Consider the following 16041-nt stretch of genomic DNA (forward strand, 5'->3'; position numbering starts at 1 on the left):
CAGCACAGAACAAGTCATGCCATGCTGTTCCTTCAGGATAAAGCTGTAAACTTTACCCATGTGAATAAAACTGCAGATAGTAAAGGTCAGAGACTCAAAACCATGAGTCAGGCCCACAAAATGATTTCTTAAGTGCTACAGTCATGAAGGAGCACAAGAGCTGCATAGAAAAAGCGAGGAGCTGTTTTCAGCATATTAACTGCATGTCCTTCACGATGAACTCTAAATGTGTGTGTTCCACCTGGTCACACCTGCAGATCAGCACACGGTCAAAAAATGTATGAAAGAGCTCCTAGATCACACTGAGCTTGCAAGCACACAACCACACATGTGCCTGCGTATACACACGCACACGCACACACACACACATCTTTCTATCTTGATTTGCATCAGAATTGAGCTCACTGGATCCATCAGCTCTTTGGAAACATAATGTCTGATTTTTTCATGTCCATTAATTGCTAAGGCAGAATTAAAAATATTCATTTAGTTTATTTTTATTACTTTTTCTTTATTTCAGTTAAAGGTGAACTCCGTAACGCATCAGTAATATTGTTGATTATGTTTGCTGACACCTAGCAGTGTCGATGTGGCATCATGCAAGAGTAAACTTTTTCAGTTACAGATAACATTGTAGAAATGTGCTTTTCGAAGTCAGCCATGTTTAATTCTTCAAGTGAAAGCGGAGACAGGTGGTTATTGCGATTAATACTATTACGTTTTTCTGTTTAAAAGTTTAGCAATTAGCAGTAAAAATCACTTAAAAAAAAAAATATATATAGCAACATTTGCACTGTACCCTGCTTTGAACTCACTTCACCCTTCAATTAACCATACATTCCACCACACCTAACCCCTTATTGGCACACTAGTTTGAGTGTGTGTGAGCGTCAGGAGAAAAAGAGATGTAGGACTGTTACGTCCCTATTAGTCTAGGGGTATCGAAGGGACATCAACATAAACCAGAACAGAACCAACCAAAACACCCTTGTGAAAATAAACCGAAAGAAGCTTAAGCAGACCACCAACAAGGCTTGAAGCACAAGAAGCAGGCTTTACTGAGAATAATTAAATGTATTTACATATTTACATAAACATGATCCAACAAAAGAAAACAATTTTTTTTTGAAAAGGTAACAAGAGTGATGCCAACAAAAACCAACTAACTAAAGGCAGAAAAGGCTTACTGAAAACATAAACACAAAATGAATCTGCCTACTTTAACTTAAAACAAAAATGTACAATTGGTGGCTACCACTCCTTTCCTGGTGTTACTAGACAGTGTTAAGGTCTACATGTTGCAACATGTGTAGGGCCCCTAACCTGTTCCCAATTCAAAAATAAAATGAGTATCAAGAAAGGTCCAAGGACTTTACAAAGTTGAAAGAATAAAACATATGTAGAACAGTTAAAGGATGGAGGACAGGAAACAGGTCTTCAGCACACGGTAAGCCTTTTAATTCCCTTTTTGGTGACAGCAGTAGTAACATACACACACACAATACAATAAGGACTCAAACGCTGGGTTTGCTGTCGGTCTCTCTCTCCCCATGCTCTGTGGCTGCTGGCCTTTTATCCGCTCTCCTCGCTCTACTGCAATTAGAGACAGGTGTTAGAAATAATTTGGCTCAGGTGTGAGCGCCCTTACCGCTTTTCTCTCCGGACGGGCGCTAGCCACGCCCCGCTGCCACATACCCCCACCGCCCGACTCAGGCCGGGCGTCATCCGGCCTGCCTACCACTCCCCCATTTCTGGAGAGGAAGTCAGCGGCAGCCATCTGCACCCCGGTCTGTGGACCACCTTGAACTTAAAAGGCTGGAGGGCCAGATACCAACGGGTGATCCGGGCGTTAGTATCTTTCATGCGGTGGAGCCACTGCAGTGGGGCATGATCCGAGCAGAGGGTGAAGGCCCGCCCCAGCAGGTAGTATCGGAGGGTGAGGACCGCCCACATGATGGCCAGACACTCCTTCTCTACGGTGCTGTACTTAGTCTCCCTTAAGGAGAGCTTTGGCTAATGTACAGCACCGGGCTCCTCTCCCTCCACCACCTCGCGAGTACGGCCCCCAGCCCTCTGTCTGAAGCGTCCGTCTGCAATACAAAAGGGAGAGAGAAGTCAGGTGCATGCAAAAGCGGCCCCCACAAAGTGCAGCTTTAATCTGCGTGAACGCCTGTTGGCACTGCTCTGACCATTGGACCGGATCTGGAGCCCCCTTTTAGTGAGGTCAGTCAGCGGGCTGGTGACGTCCGAATAATTAGGCACAAATCTTCTGTAATAGCCAGCCAGCCCCAGGAACTGCCTCACCCCCTTTTTGGTCTTAGGTCTAGGGCAAGTCGCAATCGCCGCGGTCTTATCAATTTGGGGACGCACCTGGCCATGACCCAAGTGGAACCCCAGATACCGTACCTCCACACGCCCAACCGCGACATCTTGGGGTTTGCTGTGAGCCCCGCCGCCGCAGCGATCTCAGGACGGCCCTCAGATGTTGCATGTGCCGCTGCCAATCATTGCTATAAATGATAATATCATCTAAATAGGCAGTGGCGTACGCGGTGTGCGGTCTGAGGATCCGATCCATGAGTCGCTGAAACGTGGCTGGTGCCCCAAACAAACCGAAAGGAAGCGTCACAAATTGGTGTAATCCAAACGGCGTAGTGAAGGCTGTTTTCTCACGGGACATTGGTGTCAAGGGATCTGCCAATAACCCTTCGTTAAATCCAAGGTCGAATAAAATCGAGCAGTACCTAACCGATCGAGCAGTTCATCAACACGGGGCATTGGGTACGCGTCAAATTTAGACACCGCGTTGACTTTTCTGTAATCCACACAGAATCGAACAGACCCATCACTCTTGGGAACAAGAACAACCGGGCTGGACCAATCACTGTGGGATTCCTCTATTACGCCCATATCAAGCATCACATCTAATTCTTCCCGTACTATTTTCTTTTTATGTTCGGGTAAGCGATAGGGGCGGCAACGCACCACCGCGCCCGGCTCGGTCTCGATGTGGTGCTGTATGATGTTTGTACGGCCCGGTAGAGGGGAAAACACATCCGCAAATTCTTTTTGTAATTCAGAAACCTCTGTGAGCTGCCGCGGTGAGAGTTGGTCTCCACAAGTAACCGGAGTGTTGAGATTGTAGTTTTTGTTTATCTCCGGTCCGAGCTCCGCCCTCTCCGGAACTACCGTGGCCAACGTCACAGAGGCCGCCTCCTCCCTCCATAATTTCAGGAGGTTGAGGTGATAAATTTGACGCGCGCCCCTCTATCGGTACGTTTAACCTCATAATCGAGATCCCCACTCGTCGTGTGACCTCAAAGGGTCCTTGCCACTTGGCGAGTAATTTAGAGCTCGATGTTGGGAGTAATACGAGTACCTTGTCTCCCGGTGCAAATTCCCGTAGGCGAGCACCCCTGTTATACAGCCGGCGTTGCCGTTCTTGAGCTTGGAGCAAATTCTCCTGTGTTAGTTGCCCCAGTGTGTGGAGTTTTGCTCTAAGATCGAGAACGAACTGAATTTCATTTTTACTATTAGAAGGTCCCTCCTCCCACGCTTCGCGGATGACGTCAAGGACACCGCGGGGGCGTCGCCCGTACAGTAGCTCAAACGGGGAGAACCCGGTGGAGGCTTGCGGGACCTCTCGTACTGCAAACAACAGGGGGTCTAGCCACTTATCCCAATTTCTAGCATCATCGTGTACGAATTTACGAATCATGTTCTTGAGCGTTTTATTAAATCGTTCCACTAGGCCATCTGTCTGAGGATGGTAAACGCTAGTGCGAATCGATTTGATGCCCAAGAGCTCGTAAAGTTCGCGAAGTGTTCGTGACATAAAAGTCGTGCCTTGATCGGTGAGGATTTCTTTCGGAATCCCCACCCGGAGATTATCTTGAAGAGTGCCCCTGCAACACTACGTGCGGAGATGTTGCTCAGAGGCACTGCTTCCGGATATCGCGTCGCGTAATCCACTAGGACTAACACGAGCGATGTCCGCGTGCTGACCATTCTAATGGCCCGACGAGGTCCATCCCAATTCTTTCGAAGGGGACCTCGATTAATGGTAGAGGGCGCAATGGCGCTTTTGGGGTGGCCGGTGGGTTTACCAGCTGACATTCACGGCACGCCGCACACCACCTGCGGACGTCACCGCCAATGCCCGGCCAATAGAAACGGGCTATTAGACGGAGAAGTGTTTTCCGTTCCCCTAGGTGACCGGCCATGGGATTATAGTGAGCCGCCTGGAAAACCATTTCCCGACGGCTCCGTGGAATCAATAATTGCGTTACTTCCTCCTTTGTTTGAGCGTCCTGCGTCACTCTGTATAACCGATCTTTAATAAGCGAAAAACACGGATATGAAACGGCGACACCCGGCCGGAGTTGTTGACCATCGATTACTCTCACTTGGTCAAAAGCGTGCTTAAGGGTTTCATCCCGCGACTGCTCCAAGGGGAATTCCCGGAGAGGAGGGGCGACCACCTCGCCCCTTCCCACGTCATTCGGAGCAGCAGAGGACGGCCCCGGCTCCGCCTCCCCCGCCAAAGCATCGCACATCACACATCCCTTCACTTTCATGCAGGACCCATCCGCACAAACTCCCTCCAATAACTTTCTAAAATTCGGCCAATCAGTACCCAAAATTAGCGGATGGGTGAGGCGGGAACTAACCGCTGCCTCCACACTATGTCTTTCTCCCCGGAATTTGATCGCCAGAGTCACCACGGGATACTTGTGAATATCCCCATGCACACACCTCACCCTCACCAGTTTAGCTGAGCCCAGAGCCCCGGGTTGAACCAAGCGTTGGTGGATGGTGGTCTGGTTACAGCCGGTATACAGTCCGGGTCTCCGCACCTCCAGCAGACCGGCCCAGGCGCTGCAGCCGCACCCGTGCTGGCGGGTGCCCCCACCTGAGGAGGAGAGCGGCTGAAGGACGGGGAAGGGCTAGGCGGGTGTTCCCACGGCCGGGAAGCTGGTCTCATGAGTCCTCCGCGCCTGCGGGGGGCAGGAACGGGCCCTGGGGAGAGAGCAGAGCGAGAGGGAAGAGGGGAGGGAAGAAAAACAGGGGAAGGCACAGGGGAAGGGGAGGGAGGGAGAGAGGGCTCATCCGCCCTGGGAATCGCCGCCATGTGGTCCTCCGCGAGTCGCACGGCTTCCTCCAGCGACGCCGGGCGGTGGCACTGGACCCACTCCGCCGTTTTCTGGGGCAAACGCTGGACAAACTGCTCCAGTACCACCTGATCGACTAGCTCCTCGACGTCGCGGCCCCGCGCGAGCAGCCACCTCCGACAGGCATCACGGAGCCGCTGGGCGAACGCAAACGGGCGGTCGGATTTATCCAGCTTCAAGGCCCGGAAGAGCTGGCGACTTTCTTCCGGACTCCGACCAACCCGTTGCAGGATGGCTCTCCTCAGATCGGTGTAAGCCAGGAGGCTTGCTGCCGGCAGCTGTTGTGCCGCGAGCTGTGCTTCCCCGGACAAGAGAGGGACGAGGCGGACTGCCCACTGGTCGCGGGGCCAACCCCAAATTTCCGCCGTGCGTTCAAAGAGGTCCAGGAACGCCTCTGGATCATCTGCCGGCCCCATCTTCTGTAGCGAGGGCGGGGGCAGGGTGACGCGGGGGTCCGGGGTCGCGGCTGCGTCTGGGGCAGCCTCCTGGCTGAGGAGGCTCCGGATGGCAAGCCGGTCCTCTGCTTGAGCCCGCATTATCTCAAAGAACCGGCGATCCTGGTCCTGTCGGAGCTCCACCAGAGCCTGTTGGTGGCCCTGATGAAGAGTAGCGAGGGACTGGAGGACTTCCGCCAGCTGGGAGGACTCTATGGGGCTGATTCTGTTCCATAATTTGGAACAAGAACAGGTGTTCCTAATAGCTTCCCGGGTTTCGGCACCAGTGTAGAACAGTTAAAGGATGGAGGACAGGAAACAGGTCTTCAGCACACGGTAAGCCTTTTAATTCCCTTTTTGGTGACAGCAGTAGTAACATACACACACACAATACAATAAGGACTCAAACGCTGGGTTTGCTGTCGGTCTCTCTCTCCCCATGCTCTGTGGCTGCTGGCCTTTTATCCGCTCTCCTCGCTCTACTGCAATTAGAGACAGGTGTTAGACATAATTTGGCTCAGGTGTGAGCGCCCTTACCGCTTTTCTCTCCCGGACGGGCGCTTGGCCACGCCCCCGCTGCCACAACATATTACAGAAAACAAACTGAGAGGCTTGTCAATAAATACCACAAGCAATACAAAACAGTCCTCTCTTATAACAGACATTGTGAATTTTATAGACCTAGATGATCTCAGGTCTCCACTTGCGATTGGCTGATCACACAAGACAGGCGGTGATTGGCTGGAACAAATGCAAATGGAGGAACCAATGGGGGGGCAGGCTCCTGCAACAGAAAACACACAGAGAAAAAACAAAACACATATGCCTAGAGGGTGTAACATCTCCTTCCACAAGAGCAAACTTTAAAGGTTTGCATTCACTAAACTAGATACAGGACAACACATCAGCAATAACGATTGATTCCCTTCATATGCCTAATTTCTAAATTATAATCCTGGACCAATAAAGACCATCTCATAAGGCGCTGGTTAAGATTATACATACGAGAGAGGAATGTTAGTGGATTATGATCTGTGAAAACAATTAAAGGTACAGGAGATGAACCAACATAAACTTCAAAATGCTTAAGAGAGAATAAAATTGCCAAAGCCTCTGTCTCAATTGTAGAATACTTTAACTGGTGTTTGTTAAACTTACGGGATATCCCGTGGCCATCCCAATCTCACACTTTGCAAGGATCTTTCAAGCTCTTGCAAGATGAGTAAATACTTCCCTAAGACTATTGATGTGATGTAACTAATCAGGAGAGTAAATTACCACATCATCTAGATAGGCATTACAATTTGGCACATCAGCTTGGACCACATTTACTAGCCGCTGGAACTTAGCGGGCGCAATTCTCATACCAAACGCCATTACAGAGTACTGTAGAAAGTGATCAGGTGTTACAAAGTCCGAGATATCAGAGGCTCTAGGTGTTAAAGGAACCTGCCAATATCCCTAAAGTGACATACTTTGCTGAACCAATATTATCTATACAGTCCTCGATTCTTGGCAATGGATAGGAGTATGGAAGAGTAACAGCATTCACCCTCCTGTAATCTGTACAGAACCTAAAATACCATCTGATTTAGGAACAATCCGGCAGGGGGAACTCCAGGGACTAGAACTTGGTCTTGCCAACCCATTATCTAGAAGAAACTCAACCTCAAACCTCCTGTTTCATGATGGCTCTCTTCATGGGATTAATACGATAGGCATGTCACTTTATAGGGATCCTGTCATCTGTGACTACTATGTCATGCTGTAGAACTGTGGTTTGGGAAGGTACATCTCCAAAAAGAGTGGGAAAATCTGCAACTAGTTGCAGAATGTCACCTCGCTCCGCTTCTGTCAAATGCTGAAGATGGCAAGTTAAATTAGAGATCATTTCTGAATTTAAAAGTCTTGCTGACTTTTGTACCAAATTAGAGAGGGCTAGATCATCTTCAATCTCTTGCTCAGCAGATACTTAAATTATCGCAAAAGGCTTGGAGATTACATCCTCACTAACAGAAAAAACTAAACGGGAGTTGTTTCAGAACTTACCCTTGCTTGGTATTCTATTAGCATGTTCATGTGACAGACACAAGTTTGACATTTCCTTTCTAGAGTATGGATTACATAGTCTGTATCACTGAGCTTTTCCATGACCATATAAGGACCTGAAAAATGAGAAGACAGAGAAGAACCAAGGACAGGTAATAAAACCAAAACTTTGTCACCAAGTTTAAATAAACGTACAATGGCCTTCTTGCCAAAATGCCTTTTCATGGCACTTTGTGTTGAAGACACAGTTTATTTTGCCATAACAACAGAATTGTGCAGGTGTTCTCGCAACTGACTAACATAACCTAATACATTAGTCATGGGAGTAGAGGTTGACAACTCATCTCTTAAAATTCTCAAGGGGCCTCGAAGTGTATGTCCAAAGACAAGTTCTGCAGGGCTATACCCAAGGGACTCCTGCACAGAACAAAGCAAATGGACAAAGGGAAGTCCATCTTCCCAGCACTTTTCAGTTTCCAAACAATATTTGCGAGATGAGTTGTTATTGGTTGATTCTACTCCCACGACTAATGTATTAGACTATGTTAGTCAGTTGCGAGAACACCTGCACAGTGCTGTTATGTGAACAGTTTTGTAGCCTTGTAGTAATCTGCTGTTTGATCAGTGTGAAGCTGTGAGAATCCATCAGAAACAAGAGTGTCGCTCTACAGTATTTATTCATTCATTCTTGATGGAATGGATGCAATGAATGATGATTAATTGCTTTGTAATATCAATAGACTTATGTAGTGTCAGATTGATAACATCCAATTTCAAGAAAAGTGTGGGTAATAGAATATGTGTTCAAAGAGTCCTTTCATATGACTCATGTCAACATTCCCTAATACACTGAACTCTATGGAGCAGTCTTACGTGTATCTACTGTGAGTAGACAAATCAAGTTGTAAAACAAAGTTAAAGGTGTATCATGACATTTATAAAATGATATGCATATTATATTCATTAGATGTTCTATACTAATTAATAAATGGTAAATTGCCCTTCTAAGATTCAGTCTGCATCACTTTTCATGTGGAGGTCAAAGCTGTGCATGATGCTTGGGTTTAAAGTTGCATTGAAGCCCTTTCGTGAATCTTGAATAGTGAAAGGGCCTTCAGACTTACTTTGACAGCATCTCCAGATACTGGGTGTCATTCATCATTACACAGAGATTCTCCATGAGTCATATTCACATACTACATTTACTGCTACACATCAAAATGACACTACATCTCAGTAGAGATTAACCATAACTCAGTTCTTCCATCTTTTCACCCTTTACTGTATATCATCACTCCATTCCAGTCCCACCTTCCGCTCCTCCCACTGGCTCAGAGCAAAACTCATCTTCTCATTCCAAGACTAAAGAGATTCTGAGGGCTTTAGTACCAGAGCTGAGAGCTGCAACATGAGACAGAACTTTTTAGAGTAATTGTGATGGCACTTTTGATCTCGGCCCAGTGTTATGAAGTTGCTGTCGAGCTGATTACAAGTTCATGTTTGATTGTCAATGCCTCAGAGCAGCACTTCGGGGCAGCATACAGCCAGGTCATGGGTGAATCATGTGCGCACATTGTATGTGCTGTTACTGTTATTTACTGGGATGAGGACAAGCTGTTGGAAGTTTGTGCATGTGTGCATTGTATACACTTCCCACAACACTTAATTCACTCTCTCTCTCTTTGAAATTAATTGCTTTGGTGAGATGGGAGATCTGTGGATCTCTTGTCTTTTTTCCTGCTCATTAAGAACAGCATTAGGGGGAGTGTTTTGTGTGTGAGTATCATACTCACACACAAATACCTAGATTGACCCTTTTTGGTTCATTCCGGTCATCTTGATGATATCTGTTGCAGTCAACCCTGAATGTCATAGGTTTCCTTAAAAGGAAAATTCTGTTATTAACTCACACGCATGTTGTTCCAAGCCTGTATGACTTCCTTTCCTTTATGGAACACAAAATATGTGTCTTTACTAACTATTCTAACTTCACTAAGATATTAACATTCAGCCTAACATCTCATTTTATGTTCCTTAGAAGAAAAAAAGTCATACAGGTTTGAGTTTATAACAGCTTTAAGGTAAGTAAATGATGACAGAATAAACATTTTTGGGTGAACTATCCCTTTAAGTGTCCAATTTGTGTCCAGTATGAACTTCCTCTTGAAGTTGTTGTACCTATTCAGAGGTCTAATTTGGATTGTATTTTATGTCTTGTATTTACAGCAACAACAGCAGATCGATTCTACAGGATTGATCGAGCTCAAGTGAGTCCTTCATATTAGTCTTTTATTAAATAGCTGCAATTTAGTTTTGAGTATCCACACACACCATTCATATTTATTTGATGTCTGTGTTTATTGTCTTCTCAGGAGCATCTTAACTATGTGACTGAGATTTCTCAGGACGAGTTGTTCGTTTTGGACCCGGAGCTGGTTGTCACAGAGACAGTCAGCACGTCACCAGGCATGCCAGACCTAGTGGACTCCTCTGGAGACATCCTGTGCGTTCCACGCAAATTCACCTTCCACTCATCCTCATCTTCTTCACCAAACTCCCCTGGACCCAGGTGAGACACCATAATCACACATGCATCTGTAGCTGTACATATGTATCCAGAGCCATTATTTAATATAATATTTGTCTTTTCATTATAATGATGCTTTTGATAAATTAGTTATTCCACAAACATTTTAAACCAGGAGACTTGTTTGTTATTAGCAGCAGATAATAACTCAGATTCCTGTTAATGAGACAGCAGCGTCTGCTTTGGAATATCAGCCATCAGGGAGCTTTAAACCATCTGGTGGCACTATGGTTCTCACAGCTTTGTACAAACGCTAGATTAACAACGTTAATTCCACTGTACTGTGAACTGTAAGATTAACATTCACCTAGGGTATTTATAGTTGTAGCTTCTTGAATGCTTTTTATATGAGCTTGGGCAAATGTGTGGGCAAGTTCATACATGAACGTATTTGCATGTTTGGGAATGAAAATGTGAAATTGGATGGGTGTATGTGTGTGTAGCAGGATAACTGTTGTTCAGAGTGAATAAAACCGATCATTTCCTGCAGCGCAGAGCTTGATCCGATCCTCTATTTATAGCTGCCTGAAAAAGTCATACAGTACTGCAGCTTATATTTGGAGGGGGTTAAAGAGCTAGAAACAGGAAAATCGAACACAGTTATTTAGCTTCTTCTCTAAATATCAGTTTGTCTAGTTTCAAAATTGATTATTCAATTATATTGTTTGATTGACATCAGTTGGTATTGTTTATGAATAAGTCAATATCTTTAGCTGAAGCTTCATAATGTAACAATTTATGTTCAATTTTACAAGTGAAATGTTTATGGGTATTAAAGAATGTTTGTTAATTTTTTTTATTAGTAATTATATAATATTTGGTGTATGAGGGATATAAGTAGCTGTTGAAGCTCTCAACAGTCATTATTCCAAAAGTACATGTCCATCAGCAGCTCCTCAAACAATGGGATTAAATGCAGTGTATATATTCCTCTCCTCTCCTTTCTTCTCCTCTCATTATTATCCTTATTACTCCTCTCCTCTCCTATTAATCCTCTCTTTGTAATTATCCTTATTACTACTATACTTATTACCCATCAATCTCCTCTCCTCTCCTTGTTACCCCTCTCCTCTCCTTTCATCACCTTTTCTTATTACCGTCCATTACCTTTCTTCTACTCTTCTCCTTTCCTCTCCTCTCATTATTATCCTTAGTACCCATCTCATTTCCTTTCCTCTCCTTATTACCCCTTTCCTCTCCTTTTACTCCTCTCCTTATTATCCTTTTACTCATCTCTGTTCCCCTCCCAGGGCGGCACGGTGGTGCAGCGGTTAGCACTGTCGCCTCACAGCAAGAAGGTCGTGGGTTGCGTGGGTCGTGTCTGTGTGGGTTCTCTCCGGGTACTCCGGCTTCCTCCCACCATCCAAAAGACATGCAGGCTAGGTTAATTGGTGTCTCCAAAAAAATTGCCCTAGGTGTGGATGTGGATGTGGATGTGGAGGTGAGTGTGAGTGTATGTGTGGCCCTGCGATGGACTGGCGACCTGTCCAGGGTGTCCCCCGCCTTTCGCCCAATGTTAGCTGGGATAGGCTCCAGCCCCCCGCGACCCTGTACACAGGATAAGCGGTTGACGATGGATGGATGGATGGATGGATGTTCCCCTCCCATTTCATCTTCTCTCCTTATTACCCCTGTCCTCTGATTATTTTTGTCGCGATTAATTAATCGGGACACCATGTAATTAATTTGATTACAAATTGTAATCGATTGACAGCCCTACTTATTACCCATCAATATCCTCTCCTTATTACCCCTCTCATTTCCTCTCCTATCCTTTCCTCTCCTCTCCTTATTACCCATCCATCTCCTCTCTTCTCCTCTCATTTCCTCTCCTTTCATTTCCTCTCCTTTACTTTCCTTTCCTCTCCTATCCTTATTATTATCCTTATTACCCCTCTCAATTCCTTTACTCTCATTATTACCCCTCTCCTCTCCTTATTACTCCTCTCCTTACTATTATCCTTTTATTCCTCTCTCCTCCCCTCCCATCCTATCATCTTCACTTCTTATTACCCCTGTTCTCTAATTATTTCCCTTATTACTCCTCTCCTCTCCTTATTTCTCCTCTCCTTCCGTCCTATACTCTCCTCTCCTTATTACTCAAATCCTCGCCTCTCCATTCCTTATTACTTTCATCCTTATTACTCCCTCTCATTATTATCCTTATTACTCCTCTCCTCTCCCCTCCCTTCATATCATCTGCTCTCCTTATTACTCCTGGCCTCTCCTTGTTATTATCCTTATTACTCCTCTGCTCTCCTTTTTACTCCTCTCCCATCCTATCATGTCCTCTCCTTATTATTATCCTTATCACTCCTCTCCTCTCCGCTCCCTTCATATCATCTCCTCTCCTTGTTACTCCTGTCCTCTCCTTATTATTATCCTTTAGGGCTGCAACTAACGATTATTTTTAATTTTGACTAATCTATCGATTATTAGAATGATTATTTGATTATTTGAATGAAGTATTTATCATTAACACTTAACTGACTATTCAGATTGTCCCCAGACTTAAAAGGTTGTATTAAACGTGCTCGCTAACAATACAGAGGACAAAATGGTCTTTTACAAATACCTCTAAATTACAAAAATCGTTCGTAGCGCGGAGGAGGGCGGGGCTGGGCAGGAATGACGCACGCCCCGGACCCCAGTCAGCCTGATGAGGTGAGCGAGGGATAAAGTTGATCGGAGACGGCTGTTCGAGAGAAAGAACTACAGGCAGCTGCCCTGTATGTGTTTATGTTTGTGTTTTTTTGTTTAAGTTTATCATTATACTTTATTTATATTGTCAAGCCGTTTCTCCCCTCCTCCTTTCCCTTATTAGCCCATTTATACTGGTGCCAAATAACAACCAAACATGCAGGACAGCTGCCTGAAGCTCTCTAATAATTGTCATGTTGATTGTCTGCACCTGTCCCTCATGTGTCTTCATGTATATATTTTGCTCTTGTGTTTGTCGAATCATTGTGTTTGTCAGTCTGTCTGTTCCTGTTCCAGTCTTGTTCCTGTTCCCAGTTGGTCCTTTTTAATGTTTTTATTCTTAATGGCATGTCTAGAAGACAGAAAGAGTTTTCTAGAGAGATATATATATATATACACACACACACACACACACACACACACACACACACACACACACAGCATTTTGAAATGCTTGCTCATCCTTTATTATAATTGGGGGGGTTTTTTCTTCACATTTTAGTATAATAGTAAAGTCATCGACACTATGGAATAACATAAATGGAACTATGGGAATTATGATGTGACTAAACATGATATTTTAGCATCTTCAAAGTAGTCACCCTTTGCCTAGAATTTGCAGACATGTACTCTTGACATTTTCTCAACCAACTTCTTGAGGTATCACCCTGAGACGCTTTTTAAACAGTATTGAAGGAGTTCCCATCGGTGTTGGGCACTTATTAACTGATTTTCTTTATTATTTGGTCCAAGTCATCAATTTCTAAAACTTTTTTTTTTATTATTACATTTTAGTTTTACAATGAAAAAAATGTATATGGTGGCACAATTATATTTTTGTCTGCAAAACTAATTTAAAACATTTAAGCATACGCCTTCAGTCAAGTGTTTCAAAACTTTTGACTGGTTGTGTGTGTGTGTGTAAATATATATATATATATATACACTCACCTAAAGGATTATTAGGAACACCTGTTCAATTTCTCATTAATGCAATTATCTAATCAACCAATCACATGGCAGTTGCTTCAATGCATTTAGGGGTGTGGTCCTGGTCAAGACAATCTCCTGAACTCCAAACTGAATGTCAGAATGGGAAAAGGTGATTTAAGCAATTTTGAGTGTGGCATGGTTGTTGGTGCCAGACGGGCCGGTCTGAGTATTTCACAATCTGCTCAGTTACTGGGATTTTCACGCACAACCATTTCTAGGGTTTTCAAAGAATGGTGTGAAAAGGGAAAAACATCCAGTATGCGGCAGTCCTGTGGGCGAAAATGCCTTGTTGATGCTAGAGGTCAGAGGAGAATGGGCCGACTGATTCAAGCTGATAGAAGAGCAACTTTGCCTGAAATAACCACTCGTTACAACCGAGGTATGCAGCAAAGCATTTGTGAAGCCACAACACGCACAACCTTGAGGCGGATGGGCTACAACAGTAGAAGACCCCACCGGGTACCACTCATCTCCACTACAAATAGGAAAAAGAGGCTACAGTTTGCAAGAGCTCACCAAAATTGGACAGTTGAAGACTGGAAAAATGTTGCCTGGTCTGATGAGTCTCGATTTCTGTTGCGACATTCAGATGGTAGAGTCAGAATTTGGCGTAAACAGAATGAGAACATGGATCCATCATGCCTTGTTACCACTGTGCAGGCTGGTGGTGGTGGTGTAATGTGTGGGGGATGTTTTCTTGGCACACTTTAGGCCCCTTAGTGCCAATTGGGCATTGTTTAAATGCCACGGCCTACCTGAGCATTGTTTCTGACCATGTCAATCCCTTTATGGCCACCATGTACCCATCCTCTGATGGCTACTTCCAGCAGGATAATGCACCATGTCACAAAGCTCAAATCATTTCAAATTGGTTTCTTGAACATGACAATGAGTTCACTGTACTAAAATGGCCCCTACAGTCACCAGATCTCAACCCAATAGAGCATCTTTGGGATGTGGTGGAACGGGAGCTTCGTGCCCTGGATGTGCATCCCACAAATCTCCATCAACTGCAAGATGCTATCCTATCAATATGGGCCAACATTTCTAAAGAATGCTTTCAGCACCTTGTTGAATCAATGCCACGTAGAATTAAGGCAGTTCTGAAGGTGAAAGGGGGTCAAACACAGTATTAGTATGGTGTTCCTAATAATCCTTTAGGTGAGTGTATATATATATATATATATATATATATATATATATATATATATAATCTGTAGCGCTTTGTTTTGGATGCAATTTTTGGCAACTTTTCTATAGTTGGTTTGTTTTCAGTCGCACGCACATGGCTGCTGATGATGTGTTTCAGAGGGATCATTACATCTCTTAACTCCCTTAGGGAAGAAGTAACGATCTCTTGGCGAGCCAACATGGAATATGCTTTTGTTCAATTCAGAATCACACAGAATCACTCATGAAAGGAATTGTAAATTACTAAAAGGATGTTATTAGCCTTTGTGTTGTTCTTTGTGTGGAGTTAAGTGCTGAGTTTGCCAGTGTGAGCTGTGGGTGAACCGAGAGACAGGCAACATTGTCTTTTTGAGTGTCAAGAAATGTTGGGTTTCTCTCTTGCTCTCTCATGCTCTCACTGTCTCTTGTCTTTGTAATGTTTTTCCACCGGTTATGCTTTTCCACCAAATGAGATCAGACTGCTACAGGGTGATATATGCACTAGTGGAGATCAAAGGATAGTATCTCTCTCTTTCTTTTACTCTCTTTCACATACTATTTTGTAACAGAAACAACATGCATCTAACACTTTTGGAAGTGTTTGTGTCGACCAAACTGCAATGTGTAATGTGTAATGTGTGAGGCCAGAAATGTATTCTACCCAAATGCAGACGCAAATTCATGGTCAATGCATTGGAAGTATTTGGTGCTGTTGTACATACTTGCTCTGCATTGCTGTTGTGGTAACAAATCTCAGTACACAAAGGGGCTTGAGTGCCATTAAACTGGATGTGTATTATTCAGGTAGACTTCAACTAACTTGCTCATCAAGTTTCTCTTCAAACCTGACAGAGAATAATTACCTTATAAGACAGTTTACACCAATACCTGCCATGGTGACCATTGTGGCAATGCTGAGAATGCAATGTTTACTTTA

At 44.5% G+C, this 16041-nt stretch overlaps 1 protein-coding gene across 1 annotated transcript in view; it reads left to right on the forward strand.

The window, feature by feature from the left end:
* Nucleotides 1-16041, forward strand: part of LOC127652549 (diacylglycerol kinase zeta-like) — a 103251-nt gene that overhangs the window by 51159 nt on the left and 36051 nt on the right. Inside the window, exons 28-29 of the mRNA XM_052138739.1 lie at nt 9881-9921; nt 10027-10223. Of these exons, the coding sequence (XP_051994699.1) occupies nt 9881-9921; nt 10027-10223 (238 nt within the window). The remainder of the gene's footprint in view (nt 1-9880; nt 9922-10026; nt 10224-16041) is intronic.

This window comes from Xyrauchen texanus, chromosome 2 (genome assembly GCF_025860055.1).
Source record: "Xyrauchen texanus isolate HMW12.3.18 chromosome 2, RBS_HiC_50CHRs, whole genome shotgun sequence".
NCBI classification, from domain to species: domain Eukaryota; kingdom Metazoa; phylum Chordata; class Actinopteri; order Cypriniformes; family Catostomidae; genus Xyrauchen; species Xyrauchen texanus.